This window comes from Amphibalanus amphitrite, unplaced genomic scaffold (assembly GCF_019059575.1).
Source record: "Amphibalanus amphitrite isolate SeventyFive unplaced genomic scaffold, NRLGWU_Aamphi_draft 001241F_arrow, whole genome shotgun sequence".
In the NCBI taxonomy this organism is placed as follows: Eukaryota; Metazoa; Arthropoda; class Thecostraca; order Balanomorpha; family Balanidae; genus Amphibalanus; species Amphibalanus amphitrite.
This window is the reverse complement of record NW_024882734.1, coordinates 180135-197268: the sequence shown is the minus strand read 5'-3', so window position 1 is coordinate 197268 and position 17134 is coordinate 180135. Positions and strand designations below refer to the sequence as shown.

The following is a 17134-nucleotide window of genomic DNA, read 5'->3' as shown; positions in this document are numbered from 1 at the left end:
AGGTCAAAGGTCAAATTCTGGGGTTTTACATGATTAGGCTTACGGACAGCGGAATCGATAGCTGCTGCTCGAAACTCACCAAAAATGACCTCAAAGGCCTAGTGAAGGTACCATGTAAGTATAGAGGTCATACTAAGTACGGGTCAAGGTCAGGTCAGGTCACGAAAGGTCACGGTTTTCACTTTCTGCTACATGGGCGTGCAACACATGTTTTATGGCTTATTTTTCACGCCGAATCCGATGGTAATGGTTATATGTGACCCCAATTCACTTTGCTGGTGATAAGTGTGCATTGAAAGCATAAAAAATCGTTTATACTAAACGAGGGCTGAGAAAAAGGGTCATTTTTTCAACTTTTTATTTTTGACATAAAAATGCACTCTTCTAGACGAGCTTTGTCCCAGGAATCTAGTGGTGCCATTTGTTTTCACATGCGATGTTCAGAAGTGCCTCTAATTCACGAAAATGCTAATGACGTCACCATGCCCTATGCATGTTGGAGCTATTTTTTTACAATTTGGGGGTCAAAAATCAAGATAGAAAGTTGAAATTTGGCACATCTAATGTTCTAATAGAGCTCTATAACATATATTCCGGTTTTTGGAAATTCTCAAAATTTTGGATTTTATTAGCTGTTTTCCAAAAAATGTAGTTTTTTGAATTTTTAGGGGTGAAAAACGCATTTTATGGAAAATCCGAGATAGCCATTTTAAAGAACTCGTTGAGCTGCGTCTATTCATGTCCTTAATTTGCAATTTGCTTAAAACCCTGATTTTTGGCGATTTTTAAAACATTTACCACTTTTTGACTAAAAACGCCATGTAGTTACATCACTAAAATCGATATATCTAAAAAAAATTTGAAATTTTTTTCTTAAAAATTACACAGAAGACGTCAAATTGATGGGGGAGAAGGTATGCCAAGTTTCAAGTTGATAGCGTAAGCGGTTCTTGAGTTATTCAAGAAAAACGGAGGGGGGGGGGGGTCGGATCCGACCCCCCCAGGCGGTCGCGGGTTAATGCAGTGCAATACATACATGCATTCTGTCAACTGTCCTACTCAGAAGTGGGCAGGGCAACAGATGGAGATGCGTGCGAGCTCTTGCGCCGATTGACATCGCAGCCGCACACACTTCTGACATTGACATTGGCATTGACATTGACAATGACATTCTGACTGACATACGTGGCGCCGCCGCGCGCCACGGTAGCTGTAGCCTACCACAGGCCCTCGTTGCCCTGGACATATTCATCTCGGCAGATGTGGCATGTGTTATGGTGGTATGGGGATTTCGCCGCGCCCTCAGACGAGCCGTGGGTAAGATTTCTGTTGGCGCCAGTCCCCTTGAGACCAGGGATGCGGACTGCGGAGCCGTGACAATTTCAGACGGCTCCGGCTCCGGCTCCGGATAAAAAATCGGCTCCAGCTCCGGCTCCGGGTGAAATGTCATGGCGGCTCCGGCTCCGGCTCCGAGTAAAATGGTGGTCCGGCTCCGGCTCCGACTCAGTACATCCCCTATGCGCAGGGATGCAGAGCCGTGAAAATTTCAGACAGCTCCGGCTCCGGCTCCGGCTTCGGAGAAAAAATCGGCTCCGGTTCCGGCTCCGGCTCCGGGTGAAATGTCATGGCGGCTCCAGCTCCGGCTCCCGGCAAAATGTGCCGGCTCCGGCGGCTCCGGCTCCGCACTCTGCTTGAGACCCTAATTTTTCGCGATTATTTTTAAATGGATGGAAGAATTTCAACCATATCTAGGAAATAGCCGTTTCAAGACCTACCGCAACTTTTTCTTCCAGTAGATTTCGTTGTCACTTAAATATTTGTGGCACTTGTCATTGACTCGTAATGTTAACTGTTTTTCCATCCTGGATGGAGTCTTTCATACGTCATGACATTAGGCTCCGCCCACGACTGCGGCATTGACCCGTGCCCATCCGCGACCTCTGTACAAACGACACCCCTGCCATCTGCAAAGGGCTTTGAATTTCGCTGATGCTTCACGTGCTATGAATTAATTGTAGCACACGGTCAACTAAATGTTAGGCTAGACAGTGCAGATATAGGACCACCAAATCCTCAATCTACTATTCAGTATTCACACACGCTTCGAACAAACGATTCCTATCAAAATAGCTAAATTTTTTTTTTTTTTTTTTGATAGGTATCTAACTATTTGGTGGAATACGACCATAGCCCTATGAAGTGAAATGAAGGCAATTAATTAAAGGGACCCTCCCACCTTAACATTAGTTTTGAGTTGAGATAGCCAAGTTTGCGGCCAGGCTCAGAAACCACCATTTATCCTGGTCGCAACCAGGGTTTCGGAGTCGGAGTCGGAGTCGGAGTCGGAGTCGGAGTCGCCCGGAGTCGTGGCAAGCAGCCAGGAGTCGGAGTCGGAGTCGGAGTCGGTCCAGCTGCCTCGACTCCGACTCCGGAAAATTAACTGAAGTCTAAAATCCGTGCCATCACTTTGAAGTTGTGTTTAGCCAGTTGCCCCGCGGCAGAATTCACTTTCAGTGATTACAAATAAGGTTTTTTTTTCACACATCTTGTTTTTGTTCTGCTTAACAAACATTGGATCTTTTAAGTTTCAAGTTATGTCATAATTTAGAAGCAAGCATTTTGTATTCCCGTTATAACTTCTACTATCCAGTGTCAAAGACAACATATATGTACGTTTTTCTTTTATCGCTCCGAAAAGTGCCTATTACAAACACAGATCACCGACATGATGGCGATGCTCGTGGTCATGATACGGCCACACTCGTGCTTCTCGGCGGGTTTTCAAGCTGGCCACTGGCTGCTGGTCTCTTGTGGATTAAGCTGCGTCCACGTGGGAGAAATGGGAGAAATGATGACCGCATGAACGAAACTGGAATGTGGTAGCAACCTCCCCTTGAACGTATAGATCTAGCACGGGTCGTCATATCACGCGGACTTTTGGCAGTCACCATTGCCCTTTGTAGCAAACCCGGAGTCGGAGTCGGAGTCGGAGTCGGAGTCGGTCAGGAGCCCGGAGTCGGAGTCGGAGTCGGAGTCGGAACTGCACTACCTCGACTCCGAAACCCTGGTCGCAACCCCCGCAGCTTTATGGTGTTCAAGAAATTTCTTCCCTTTACTTGCAGGGTGGGACCAGCGTGGTCCCTATCTCTTAACCATTACGGGAATCTGATGACGTCATCAGGCTTTCGAACGTCCGTTAAATGTTTGACTAAAACGTTTTGTAGCACGCGGTGGTATATGCTGCTTTGCGCGCAACAAATGCCGCACTTTCAAATAAAGTCGCTAGGAACAGCGGAGATCCCAAAAAGTAAACAAAAGTAAAAGTCTAATATCTTGAAAACCGGTGAATATTTTTCGATGAAATTTGGTAGATATTCGTTTTTGCTCTTTCTGAACCGAGCGACATCACTTTCATGCCAATTCATTAACTTTTTTGAAGGTGGGAGGGTCCCTTTAATTATAGCGATGGCCGATACTGATATAGGTGCATTGCGATGTACCTATCCGACATCCCGTGAATCACCTTTTTGCTTCCCGACAAACTTTTTGCTTCATGCATTCTGCTCATCAGTGGCCATATTTTCTTGGCATAAGCGAATCGTTTCTTTTAACAAGTAGCATCTATGAACTGAATACAAATTTATTGTCGTTCTTATTTCAAAACTTGAAATCAATAAATGCCAACATATTAGATACGATAGATATGATAAGATGTCCTTGGCACATAGGCGCATTATCTGCAACGCCAAAGGCTTTAAATAGGTACAATTTAATATTTTCTAACTTTATGTCACATGCCATATGACCGTCATTGCAGCCTATACAAACTAAAGAGAATAAATATCAGCGAACGATCGCATTGAATATGCAACGCGCATTACGCACTGCTGGCTCCTCCGTGGCTCTTTGGGCACTGTCAGGCAAGACGTTACGCAAAACTCCGCCGGCTTTCGGCACCGCTCGACCGTCCCCGCTCCCCGCCACAGCGCGAGTGACCGCGCGCCGGCCCAAAACCAAGGCCCTAAAACATACCCAAAACCGCCGCAGGCCAAGGCCATAGAGGCGGGGCTTAGCTGTGACGTCACAACGTATCAAAGTCTGACTAGACCTCTACACACCGGATGAAAATCTTGCTCGAAATTTAGCATTACGAGTCAATGAGAAGTGCCTGAAAATTGAAATATTGAAATAGCGACAAACTATCTAAATTGTAGAAGTTTCGGCAGGTCTTGAAAAGGCCATTTCTTGAATTTGGTTGAAATTCTTCCACGCATTCAAAAATAATCGCGAAAAATTAGGGTCTCAAGGGGTCTGGCGCAAACAGTAGGTCGTTCATTAAGTAATGATCAATTGGGCATAACTTTTGTTTTACTGACGATAACCCATTCAAGCTTTCACATATTTGTGAAACACTATTTATCAGCCGATCTCAGCCCCCAAACCCGTCACCACCCGCCTGCACGCACTTCTCCCAGCGCTCAACCCAACGCCTGAACCCTGCCCGGAAAAGCACGCTCTCGGTCTTCTTCACCCACTCCCTGGCAGCACGCTTGACGTCGTCATCGGTCTTGAAGTGATAGCCACGAAGTTCATCCTTCAGAGGAACAAATACGTGAAATTCAGAGGGAGCGAGGTCTGGCCGCTGTAAGGCGGCTGCGCGGCATGATATTCCAGCCCATGTCGGCAATTTTCTGGGCAGTAATATGGGCTGTATGCGGCCAGGCGTTGTCATGATGCAGAGTGATATTCGTGACGTCCAGGCCAGGACGCTTCTTCATGATAGTTTGCTTCAGCCTTTTCAGCACCTTGACGTAACGTTCATGATTAATTATCTGCCCAGACTCAAGAAAATCCACAATGAGGACACTATCTTGATCGCAGAAAATGGTCACCATAATCTTCCTAGGAGAAGAGACAGTTTTCACCTTCTTTGGTGCTGGTGATCCTGGGGGTGTCCATTCCATGGACTGACGCCTAGTTTCTGGCTGGTAATGGTGAATTCAGGACTGGACTCATCGCCGGTCACTTTGTGAACTTCGTGGCTATCACTTCAAGACCGATGACGACGTCAAGCGTGCTGCCAGGGAGTGGGTGAAGAAGACCGAGCGCGCGTGCTTTTCCGGGTAGGGTTCAGGCGTTGGGTTGAGCGCTGGGAGAAGTGCGTGCAGGCGGGTGGTGACGGGTTTGGGGGCTGAGATCGGCTGATAAATAGTGTTTCACAAACATGTGAAAGCTTGAATGATTTATCGTCAGTAATACAAAAGTTATGCCCAATTGATCATTACTTATTGAACGACCTTATAAGATATACATGACGCGTCCCTCGCACACATCTGGTCGGGGAGAAAGCGTCACAATAAACTGGGGCTACTTGCTTAGGCAGGTCAACTGGCGAAGCTGGCGTGTGCGCCGTCCCCTCGACTTGAGCGGGCGAGTCCACCGTTGCTGGAACGCTGGTATATCCTACGTCCTTGTAGCCCGGGTGGTTGATGTGCAGCATTACACTTGCACCGGTGCTGATCTCCAGATCCTTTGCCTGATGGCATATTAAATAACACAATGATAGGTGTTATAGATTATAAGGATACTTTTCATATAATGGTAGCACGAGCAATGTCAATCATAACAATAGTCAACCAGCATGACGATATATGTAGCTGCGGCACGTCCTATGCAAAACCTACTATTTCTACTATAATAATTATATTTGAGGTCTACACTATATTTGCGGTGGCTGCGTCTGTCTGTAACCGAGGTCCTGACATGGCGACCTTTAACCCGCGCCCCGTAGGGCTACCGGCGGACCCTACCACCCGTAGGGGGGGGGGGCCGTATCGGCCCCCCCCTAAGATCTCGGAAAGTTACCGGCCGATTTTCAAAATTCAAACGGCGTTCGATAGCCCCACCCGGGAACTACCTTGTGACCAAATTTCATTGACCTAGGTCAAACCGATGACGTCACAGGTCAGGTCAAAGGTCAGATTTTCACCGTTCACAGGCAATTCAAGAAATGTGCTGTGAAAGCGAGTAAATTGGTAATTTATTGAAAACCATCGATGGTACATTGTTCGTCAAACACATACTTTGCTATCTGAGGTCACTGATACCAGGTCAGGTCACAGCGAGGTCAGGTCACCGGGGTCACAATATGAATGTGTCGTGTGATACATGTTTTATGGTCCATTTTACATGACAAACGCGATTATGTGGGTTAGGCAGCCTTTGGGGCCAGCCTAGGTCACGTTTTTGTGAAGGTCAGGTCAAGGTCAGGTCAAATTAGGTCAAATTTCAAAGTTGATATTTTTGCATAAAATGGGTATCGATTCGATGCAGCTCGTCACGGGGAGTCTAATGGTGGTCTTCGTTTTGCTCTACGAGTTCTAGAATTGCCAAAAATTGAAATTGAAAATTTGACGTCATCATTTTTGAACAGTTTTTTTCGCTATAACTTGGCCAAAAAACGAGGTATCGATCTGAAATTTGGTATGTAGATAGAAGACGGTAGGCACTATCACATATATTCCGGTTTTTTCGAAACTCAAAAAACTTTTTTGATTTTTTGGCGAATATATCCAAAAAAAATGCTTTTTTGATTTATGGGGGTCAAAACTCAAAAATTTCAAAAATTCGAGATAGCAGTTTTGTAGCCCTGTCAATTCTACACCTTTTATGTGATCATTTTTCTGTATCTTCAAAGCTGTAGTCCTGACAGGTCTTCTCGCGAAAGTCTTTTTTCGGTCAAAAATGACAGAACATGACGTCACTCTGACGTCATTTGTGGCCAACCTATCATAGCCTCTGGAAAAATTTTTGGTCATTATGTGTAAAATTGATGCCCGGAGGGGTCCTGAAAGTTTGGTGGCGATATCTCCAGCCGTTTAGGAGATATCGACCGAAAAGGACAGGGGGGGGCCGTTTCGGCCCCCCCCCCCTACGGGGCGCGGGTTAACCTTCGCCCGAGTGGGTGGGGGTGGGGGCTTGGCGCCACACCTGCCAGTTTTTTTTTTTGCGTGTGTAAAGAAAACCGCGGCGGCGACGAAACTTGGTATAGCTTATCATCCATCAATTTCACATCGTGTGTGAAACTTTTGCCCCCAGGTCACGTAAGGTCAGGTCACCACGTCAAGTTAAGTAGCCATGCCTCTAAAAAAAATGTGATTCTGTCATTCTTACAGTTTACAGCCCGGAAGTTTGAAACTCGGGATTTTGCGTGAGGAAATCAGTATGAACAATTCGTATATCTCGGGATTTTCATATCGGTGACCTAATGTTAGGTCAATTTTGCGACCTCTCCATTAACCCTATTCCTGGCGGGCTCCGCCGGGACAAGAAACTGGCGGGGGGGGGGGCCGATTCGGCCCCCCCCTGAGATCTCGAGAACGAAGCAAGATAGCGACAAGCGGTAAACGGCATCGGATACGCATGGACAAGGTCTACAATTTTTACTAAGGTCATTTTCAGGTCAGGTCAAAGATGACGTCACAGGGGTCGAAAAAGTCAAAATGGCGGCGCTAGATATGGAGAGAGTTTTTCTCGAATAACGGCGCTAGATATGGAGAGTTTTTCTCGAATAACTTTCGAATTAGTCAAGATAGGAACAAACTAAGGGCATCATCGTGATCCTCTCGTCAATCCGCATCGAATGATATATATGTTGACCTCGAAAGGTCAAGGTCAAAGGTTGACCTCAGGTCACGTGACCTCGAGGTCATCATGCATATCATTCGATGCGTCTTGACGAGCTGAACACAATGAGACCATCCACGCGTCTGTATCTTGTTCCTGTACGGAGTTATTGGCCAAAAACCTTTGGTGACCTTTGATGACGTCACATGACCTCACAGCTGCCCAACAGCAAAACAGACCTCAAGGTAGTGAAGGTTGATCGTATATGAAGTCATATATGGTATATGGGGCCATTCCGACCCGTTTTAGTGGTAAAAACAGGGAGTTGATTTTTCCCCCATTGACTTATAATGGGGAGGTCGCGAAACTGACCTGACCTTAGGTCACCGATATCAAATTTCCGAGATATACAAATTGCACATACTGGTACCCTAACTAAAGCCTGAAGAGAAGAAACTGATCGGTCAAAAACTCTAGCTCTGGCGTGATTGCAAACTTTTCTGAGGTAGGGTCACCAAACCGCCTCTGGTGACCTGACCTGAGGTCAGATCAACTCAAAATTTTCAGACATGTTGCGTAGAAGCCTTTTAGGAAAAGTCAGAAAATTTGAGCTTCCTAGCTCAACGCGTTTGGGAGAAATAACCAAAAAACCTCAGGGGGGGGGGCTCCTGAGGCCCCCCCCCCCCCCCCCGCCAGGAATAGGGTTAAAAGTCAATGGGATAAAATTGAAACGCTCTTTGTTTGACCGAAAACACCCTCAAACATCGTAACATAGGTAAACATGGCACATTGAATCGAAAAATTGCACTGGTGGCGGCCTATTGTAGGTATGCCCTTGAGGTCATCTCAGGTCATGAAACGTCTCAAACAGCTTTTGGACGATAACTTTCGATAGAAACATGCTAGAGCGCTGAAAACACCATGAATGTGTTCAGTTCAGCAATACGAATCGAATGACATGCAACATGACCTTTTCCGTGACAAACTTTCAAGTTGACCTCTTCAGGTCATCTTATAGTTCATTCGACGCGTCTCGACGAGACAAACATGATGCCGGTAAAATCAGCGTCATACAAGCTTGGGGTCAAAAGTTATGGTACGAATTCCGCAAGAACGTCCAATTTTGATAGCTTTTGCCCTCTGGAGGCTAAACCATTAACCTAAGGTCAGATCTGAGAAGATTATCCAGAAAGGCCTTTAAAAGAACTATCGAATGCGCTTGTCCGCAGCGCTGTAGGTCTATCGGTTCCCGACTTATGCACCGATTTGTGAAAAGTTGTCAAAATCGGGTACCAAAAATCGTGAAAATTTTATCTTTGGTGACCGCCAGTAACCTCAGCAATGACCTGATCAAAAATGAACTAGATGATTTTGAAAGATCTTGTAGCGAGCTATACTCGTATATTGCTTTTTATCGCGTCTTTCTAGCTTTCTTACTTTCCGAGATAATCTGGTGTGGCCAAAAAGCCCCCCCCCCCACACACACACACACCCGGGCGTGGGTTAACGCAGGCTACAGGCCAGCCCGTTGCGTCTAGCGCGGTGAAATGTGCATTGTGCACGACTTTTAGACCAAGGATGCGCAACGTGCCTTTGACGGGTCTGAGCTAGACCTGAGCTAGATTATCATTAGTTATGCTTCAGTGTCTTGCTAGCAACAAACATTCGATTTGCAGATATAACAAATGATGCAAAGTGATATCATAACTCACCTTTGCTATCAGGGTTCGCGTTGTTTTTAAATACTTTGAGCGACGATGATGCTGATTTCTTAGGAAATGTGACACGTGTCGGCCTGGCCTTTTGCCACCACGCTTGACTTCTCTTTTCATCTCTGAAGCTGCAGATCCCTGGTCCGCACCGGCAAACTCGATCACTTCCTGGACGTCGATAGGACTTCCGTCCTCCTCCACGAACTCCATCTTTGTAGGGAAAAGAGGCGAAATGTCAGATGTTTAGGGATCAGATGATGAGTTGAGCAAATACAAGTTTAATAAAGGGATTATCGGGGTTTTGGAAATATGAGATTGGCTTGTTTTCGCTGTTGCTGGATTCCTCAGGCTCTGTTGATTCCAAATGGTATGCATAAAAGCATGGGCGTAGGAACGGCTGGAACATTGTAGGTGCATGGGTGCAGAAATCCAGCCACGGCCGGTGAAGCGAAGGGGGTAGGGAGCGGCACCCGAGCAGAGGCTCATTGGGAGCTTAACCCGCGCACCGACGGGGGTCTGCGCCAACTTAGTACCGACGAGGGGGGCGGATGACCGCCCCCCCCCCCCCTGAGATCTCGAGAACGAAGCAAGATAGCGACAAGCGGTAAACGGCATCGGATACGCACGGTCAAGATCTACAATTTTTACTAAGGTCATTTTCAGGTCAGGTCAAAGATGACGTCACAGGGGTCGAAAAAGTCAAAATGGCGGCGCTAAATATGGAGAGAGTTTTTCTCGAATAACTTTCGAATTAGTCAAGATAGGAACAAACTAAGGGCATCATCGTGATCCTCTCGTCCATCCGCATCGAATGATATATATGTTGACCTCGAAAGGTCAAGGTCAAAGGTTGACCTCAGGTCACGTGACCTCGAGGTCATCATGTATATCATTCGATGCGTCTTGACGAGCTGAACACAATGAGACCATCCACGCGTCTGTATCTTGTTCCTGTACGGAGTTATTGGCCAAAAACCTTTGGTGACCTTTGATGACGTCACATGACCTCACAGCTGCCCAACAGCAAAACAGACCTCAAGGTAGTGAAGGTTGATCGTATATGAAGTCATGTATGGTATATGGGGCCATTCCGACCCGTTTTAGTGGTAAAAACAGGGAGTTGATTTTTCCCCCATTGACTTATAATGGGGAGGTCGCGAAATTGACCTGACCTTAGGTCACCGATATCAAAATTCCGAGATATACAAATTGTAGCTACTAATGACCTAATAACATCCTGCGACTTTCAAAGGCCTCCGACATCTACTGTAGCTCTGGCACGGTGACAAAGTTGCAAAAAAGTGACTTGAGGTTGGGTCATTCAAAGTGACCTGGTGACCTGACCTTGAAAGGTAGGAGGTTCAAACTTGCACACCATGTGTAAAATTGATAAGGGAATAGTCATATGAAATTTCGCGCCGCGGTTTTCCCGCTATTTGCGAAAAACCTCAGGGGGGGGGCGGATATCCGCCCCCCCCGTCGGTGCGCGGGTTAAACCAGCTCCGGGCCGGTGCTCTGAGATTCCGTGCCGGGCCGGGGGGGGGGGTGTCTGAACACCCCCCTTCTAACTCGGCTCCTGGGCCATGAAGCGACACGCGGTAAGCGGCAATCGTAAGAGCGCCAAAAATAATGAGGAAATTACTTCAGTCACCTTTTTGGTCAGGTCAAAGGTCAGGTCACCAGAGGTCATTGAAGGCACAATTTCGCCGATTTTCATGTCGAATGTCGACAATTTTCAAAATGCCAACGCATAACTCGGGAACCAACAGAGCTACAGCGCCAGCCACGGAAAAGCGCATTCGATAGCCCTATTAGCGCCCTTTCTGAGTAATTCTATCAGATTTGACCTAGCGCCAACGGTTTTGCCTGCAGGTGGCAAAACTGCCAAAATAGCCGATTTGTTCGGAAACAGTTTTTCTGCAATAACTTTTGACTCAAGCTTTGCACGAGTTTACTTTTACCGTAATCGTGTTCCTCTTGTCAAAGCGCATCGAATGAACTATAACTTGACCTTGGAAGGTCAACTTGAAAATCTGATCTCAGGTCAAGGTCATGACCTGACCGGAAAGGGGCATGTTGCATATCAGTCGATCCGTATCGTCGAGCTGAACACATCTAAGGCGTTTTCATCACTCTATCATGCTTCTATCAAAAGTTATTCGCGGAAAACTGTTAGATACCATTCGTGACCTGAGATGACCGCAGGGGCATAAACAGGGGGTCACGGACTCACGCATACCCTTTTCGGAAAAAAGTTCACTTTCCTAAAATTAGTTTTTTTGCTATGGAGTTATGTTTTTTCATGCTCAAAATCATCAGCAAAGAAAATAAAAGCTATCTGTTGAAAAATTATGTATCTTAATTTAGGAAAAAACTATATTCTATAAAAAGTATTGTTTAACACAGAAGCTTATTACATTTTGAACAATCATATTGCGTAGTAAAAACCCATTGGTTGCAAGCAGCATGCTGATTGGCTGACGCCAAGCTGAGACTAAGGTGGCTGCATTCTGAGTATTTCTTCTAAGTCACCCTTTTCGGAACGAGAAATGGAATATCTTCGTCTAGGGTGATCGTTGGGCGGTAAAAGCTTCTGATTTGTGCTAGTCTCAGCTCAAGCTAAAAAAACTGCTATTCCAGTTCAAAACCCCATGTTAAAAGTGTACTATTTCCTTTAAGAACATTGGCATAAGAATGGCTGACACATTGTGGGTGCGCCGTGCAGACTGGAAAACATCCATACGCTACGCCGGACGCCCGCGAGACCCTCTTGCGCCGAAATTCGACGCAAGCGATTTTGCGCCGAAATTTCTGCGTCATTTGCGCCAAAAGTTAGGTGCCTATTTTTTGCAAAAAATAAGCCCTTTTCGTATAAAGCACCTGTGTACGTCTATTGATCAAGGCTATATGAACCAGACAGTGTTTCGGGGCCTTGTACGTACACTCTCCCATGTTTGAGCGTCCTAATGAGTTATTGATTTCCACTGAAACCCAATGCCTCAATACTCTTAGCGCACTCTAGATTCATGCCGTGAAACAAAGCCGGAGCTGTAAGTTCCGGGGCCACAAATATCGGCGGAGCAGTGTGTTCGAGGCTGGCGGGAGCCAGCGAGGGCCGGGCAGCGGAGCAGCACATGCTCCGGCACATCAGCCTCTTCTCGGCTCATGGTGCAGAGCGCCGCTGGGCACCGCTTGTCTGGGCACTGCTGGCACGCGGCGGAGTGGAGACAGCCGATTCGGTGCCGTATTGGAGCGAGCGGCCCCGGTGGCCCGCCCTCATCTGGTGCACCGAAATGGCATCCTCTCGGTCCTCTCCGGGGATAGGGGGCGGTGGCGTGATCCCGAGGAGTGGCCTGAATAGTGATTCTGAGCAGTTGTCGCGTCACTGATGCGAGGCCGCACAATGAACCGCCCTGGTCAGCGATCGGGCGTTTGAGGGCAGGGCGGCCGCCTGTTTTGCCAGGTCGTCCACGATCTCATTCTCCTCGATACTGCAGTGGGCAGGAACCCGCTGTTATTGCTTAACGACGCTTGGCGACGTTCAACAAGGTCTTTCATACCTATCTCTATGCCGAAGGTTGAGGCCTCACCTGAGCGGCCGCTCCTCCGCTGAGTAGACAGACAGACCTTTATTCGGAACCTCCATAAAATGGGTTTGTGGTTTCCACGTCATATACAGGCGAGATAATAGAACCTAAAATATCAAGCTAAAACCACGTAGCAAAGATAGAGGCGCATTAAAAATCATTCCATTACTTGCTAGCGCGAAATAGGAAGCCACGGCGGGCAAACTCTGGCCTTACACGAGGCAAAGTCAAACGCCCATTCTCGGTCGCACGAGTACTTCTGGAAGACTCGTCAGATCTCTAAGGACCAGCTTATTACGCCAGATCTCAGGGGCGTTAGCTAAGGTCATCAGATGTCGTACAATAGTGAGATCATTGTCACAAATCAGGTCGTACACACACTTCCATGCTAGCTCCTGCAGTGCTGGGGTTACATGTTCGCGCCGGCTCAGACCGCACCCTATGCGCACACCAAAATTGATTATTTTCTGGAAGCGCTTTTCTGGGTAACATTGCAGCTACCTGTGTGGGATGCGCTTCATGGATTTCGGGTACTCTGTTGCACAACCAAGCAAGACTGATCAATATCAGGTTGCAGCGCTGGACGATGGCGGATGGATGTTTTCCTCAGGGCGCCTCGCCAGTTCGAGCACGAGACGACCGGGGCAGGGACGCCTTGTCCCAAAACCTCTCCAGAGCCGCCCGCAGGGCGACCGGGGCAGGGATGTCTTGTCCCAAAACCACTCCAGAGCCGCCCGCAGGGTGAATCTGCTGCTGGATTGACCAGCGTACCGCATAAATTCAGTGACTGTCTTTTGCCAAAAATTATGGGTATTAGTAAGTGACCGCCATGCGCCAAAAAATTTGTCTGCCACCATGTGCTGAATTCAGCGCATGCGAAGTTACGCCAGATGTGCGCTTAAATTATTGGCGGATCCCACCACTACGCCGGATATATTCGGCATAACGTGTATTTTTTCCAGTCTGGCGTGCGTGGGTGCAGAAATCCAGAGCCCAGGCCGGTGAAGCAGGGAAGGGGTTGGGGAGCAACACTTTGGGAAAACATTTTGCATAAGTATCTCAATTTCTGACACATCTTGACCTCATTATCTCACATTGACATGATCTCACAGTCCACAGATTGATCATTGAGGTCCTTCTCACCGTCTTGGTCTGTGGCTGTGCCTCACACTTGGTCTCGATGGTCGTCGGACAGAAAATGGTATGATTCATATTTTAAAATTACTGAATATCCAAAATTGAAATGAGTGACACAGAAAAGCTCCGCATGGGGCAGTGCACATTATATCCAGGGTATCATCGGTATCATTATATCAACTTATGCCCACCCAGTGCTGCCAGATGGGGAAGGCTGTAATCCTCTATATCAGTTACAAAAATCCTCCAGATTCCTCCAAATCCTATTGGTAGATATAGAAAGGCGGTCTTGGACGCTGCGGGGGGCTATACCCCCAAAAAAGTTTCACCAAATACTAAAAACCCATCGGATTTCGAATCTTTTCGCACTGCTGTGCAGTTTAAAAGATACTTTTCTTATAAAAGTTGTTGAGTTTTCGTTTTATCTTAAAAAAAACGAAAATTTTCGTCGATTTCAGGCGCTGCAGGGGGGCCGGGGGCATTTGCCCCAAATGTCCCCCTTAGATCCGCCAGTAGTTTGGTACCCTCGTAAATATAGCTACAGACTGAGACATTCTGCAGTCTCACGGTGATAAAGGACGTGATATATCCTAACGGGTAGGGTGACGCTGGGCAGGAAAATGCCTTTTTAGTCTTGAATGTGTTATATTTTTCCATGAAATTGAATATAATAATCGGGCGACAAATCCTCCAGATTTTCCTCCAGAATCAAAAATCCTCCAAAAGCGAAATTTGTCCGCAAATAGAGTTCAAAATCCTCCAGATTTGCGGAAATCCTCCAAATCTGGCAGCACTGCACACAAAAGGGGACGACGGTGAAAACAGGGCGCCTGGGGCGATTTGATCAAGGTTCGTGAAAATTACACGTGACGTTTAGCATGTAGAAGGCCCACAAAGGGGGAGAAGCTCCAATTGTCACGTGACTAATATGCCCTCCGGCTCCCTGTTTTCACCGGCGTCCCACAAAAGGCCGCTAGCCCCTTGGCCCTGGTGACGTCAACGACATTTCTTATATTGAGAATTTCGGCTATAAGGAAAATATTTTACAGACACAAATTTGTATTTTATTAAGAAAAATGATTTTTTTTATTCAATCATGAAAATTATATTATTTAATTAAAAACTTCAATCCTTTGAAGTGTTTGTCCCAACCTTTGCTATACCTTTGGTCACGTGACTGCCATGATTTACTCTGCGTTTTGCAATGTTATGACTTGAACAGAAATAAGTACTGCTACAAGTGCATTATTAATGACGTTTTAGGCAGCAATCGTGTAAATATATCCTGACATTATATATAATCTGCTGAAAAGAAGTCACGTGATGCTACCAGATTGTGCTCCGACAGCATCTTCTTGAACTTCGATTTTGAGTACTTTGTACCTTCATTGAGGCCTAATAACGGACGTTTTTAGTTATGAAATGAAGCATTGAATCTAATGAGTGCAAAATTTAATCATTTTTTGCACTTTCAGGCCGGGCTATCCCGGCCAAATGGAATACGGAGGGAGAGAACTTTGAGCATGAAATTTTGGCATAAACTTCAGATATGGTAGCACTAGTGGTGAACGCAAACGAGACGATTACAAAGCAATGTTGCAAACGTGGCGCAAGTGCATTCTCTCGCTTCCTATTGTTTTTGATGAGTCTGGATAAATATTGCGGTTGTTTGCCGGTGCTTTGTCTGAAATTTAACAAGACTGAGCATATTTTCAGTCATCATATTAGGGCATCGAGATGGCCCGCAGGTATGACTCAAGAACCACCATATTCTCTCCAGAAGGGAGACTGTATCAAGTTGAATATGCAATGGAAGCCATCGGCCACGCCGGTACATGCTTGGGAATCAGAACCCCTGATGGAATAGTTCTAGCAGCTGAGAAGCGTAACATGAATAAGCTTCTTGATGAGGTTGACTTCTCAGAGAAAATCTATAAACTCCATGAGAACATGGCATGCAGTGTTGCTGGCATCACCTCAGATGCAAATGTTTTGACGAACGAGCTGCGCCTGATCTCGCAGAGGTATCTTCTTCAATATGGAGAGCCAATTCCTTGTGAGCAGTTGGTCACTATGCTCTGTGATCTCAAGCAGGCATACACCCAGTTTGGAGGGAAAAGGCCATTTGGTGTGTCCATCCTGTACATTGGTTGGGACAAGCACTATGGATATCAGCTGTACCAGTCTGACCCGAGTGGAAACTACAGTGGATGGAAGGCGACATGCATTGGAAGTAACAGTGCTGCTGCAGTTTCTATCCTCAAACAGGATTACAAGGAAGACATGGAGATAAAAGCTGCAATCATGCTGGCCATGAAGGTGATGAGCAAAACTCTGGATGTCACCAAGCTGGCTGCTGACAAGATCGAGCTCGCTGTTCTGTCTCGGGGGCAGGGCAAGACCAGTCTGAGGATCCTGCCAGAGAAAGAGGTGACAGGGTACATCACCCTACATGAAAAGGAGGAGGCAAAGGCAGAAGAGGAGAAGAAGAAGGAGAAGGATGGTAAAGCATCTTCATCAAAGTGAGTGGCCTGAGGTGTCAAAAGAACAATGACTGAAGCTTTTGACCTGTGTTGGAGATCATACATTCACAGGATTACTTGTCATGTCCAATACTGCGAAATACACTTGGATTGTGGTCTGTTATTTGTGAATCAAATTCCAACTATGTAGGTTGCAGGTAGTGCCTAGCTACTAATCCATGCAGTCACAAGCCAAGGTCATCCACACATGCCCACTATTTCAAAATTTAATGTTAAAACTTTTTTTTCAAGGTTCTGCTCTCCCCCCCCCAGCATGTGTATTTAAATAAGTGACTACTGACTAGTTTGTCCAACTGACTTAAAACACATCACTTATGTTTGTTTTTCAGGCATGCTTACATATGACATACTTGAAGGACTGACTATCCATCAGACCTATCTTTATAGATCATTTTCTGTTACAGCAGATCAAGGAATTAAAATCTAAGGGTAGGTAGTTATCACTTTGCTGAAATATCATGGAAATTTAAAAGGCATTAAATGGTTAGCAGTTGATTTTAACAGATGCTAGGCAGTAGGCATAGCATTT

General features: G+C 46.3%; 1 protein-coding gene and 1 long non-coding RNA gene across 2 annotated transcripts; one reads left to right on the top strand and one right to left on the bottom strand.

Annotated features, from left to right (window-relative positions):
* Positions 1-5375: 5375 nt before the first annotated feature.
* LOC122371415 lies at positions 5376-14247 on the bottom strand. Its single transcript, XR_006254729.1, has 3 exons — positions 14069-14247; positions 9339-9548; positions 5376-5536 (listed from the first exon to the last, which is right to left on the bottom strand). It is a non-coding gene; the product is annotated as an uncharacterized LOC122371415 (long non-coding RNA).
* Positions 14248-15627: 1380 nt separating this feature from the next.
* Positions 15628-16708, top strand: LOC122371414 (proteasome subunit alpha type-4-like). The gene has a single exon (XM_043347720.1). The coding sequence runs from the start codon at positions 15800-15802 to the stop codon at positions 16586-16588; it is 789 nt and encodes a 262-aa protein (XP_043203655.1). The 5' UTR covers positions 15628-15799; the 3' UTR covers positions 16589-16708.
* Positions 16709-17134: the final 426 nt, after the last annotated feature.

What these genes read in the sequence shown, in the direction of transcription:
- LOC122371414 (XM_043347720.1), top strand. Translation starts at nt 15,800, where the DNA reads ATGGCCCGCAGGTATGACTCAAGAACCACCATATTCTCTCCAGAAGGG.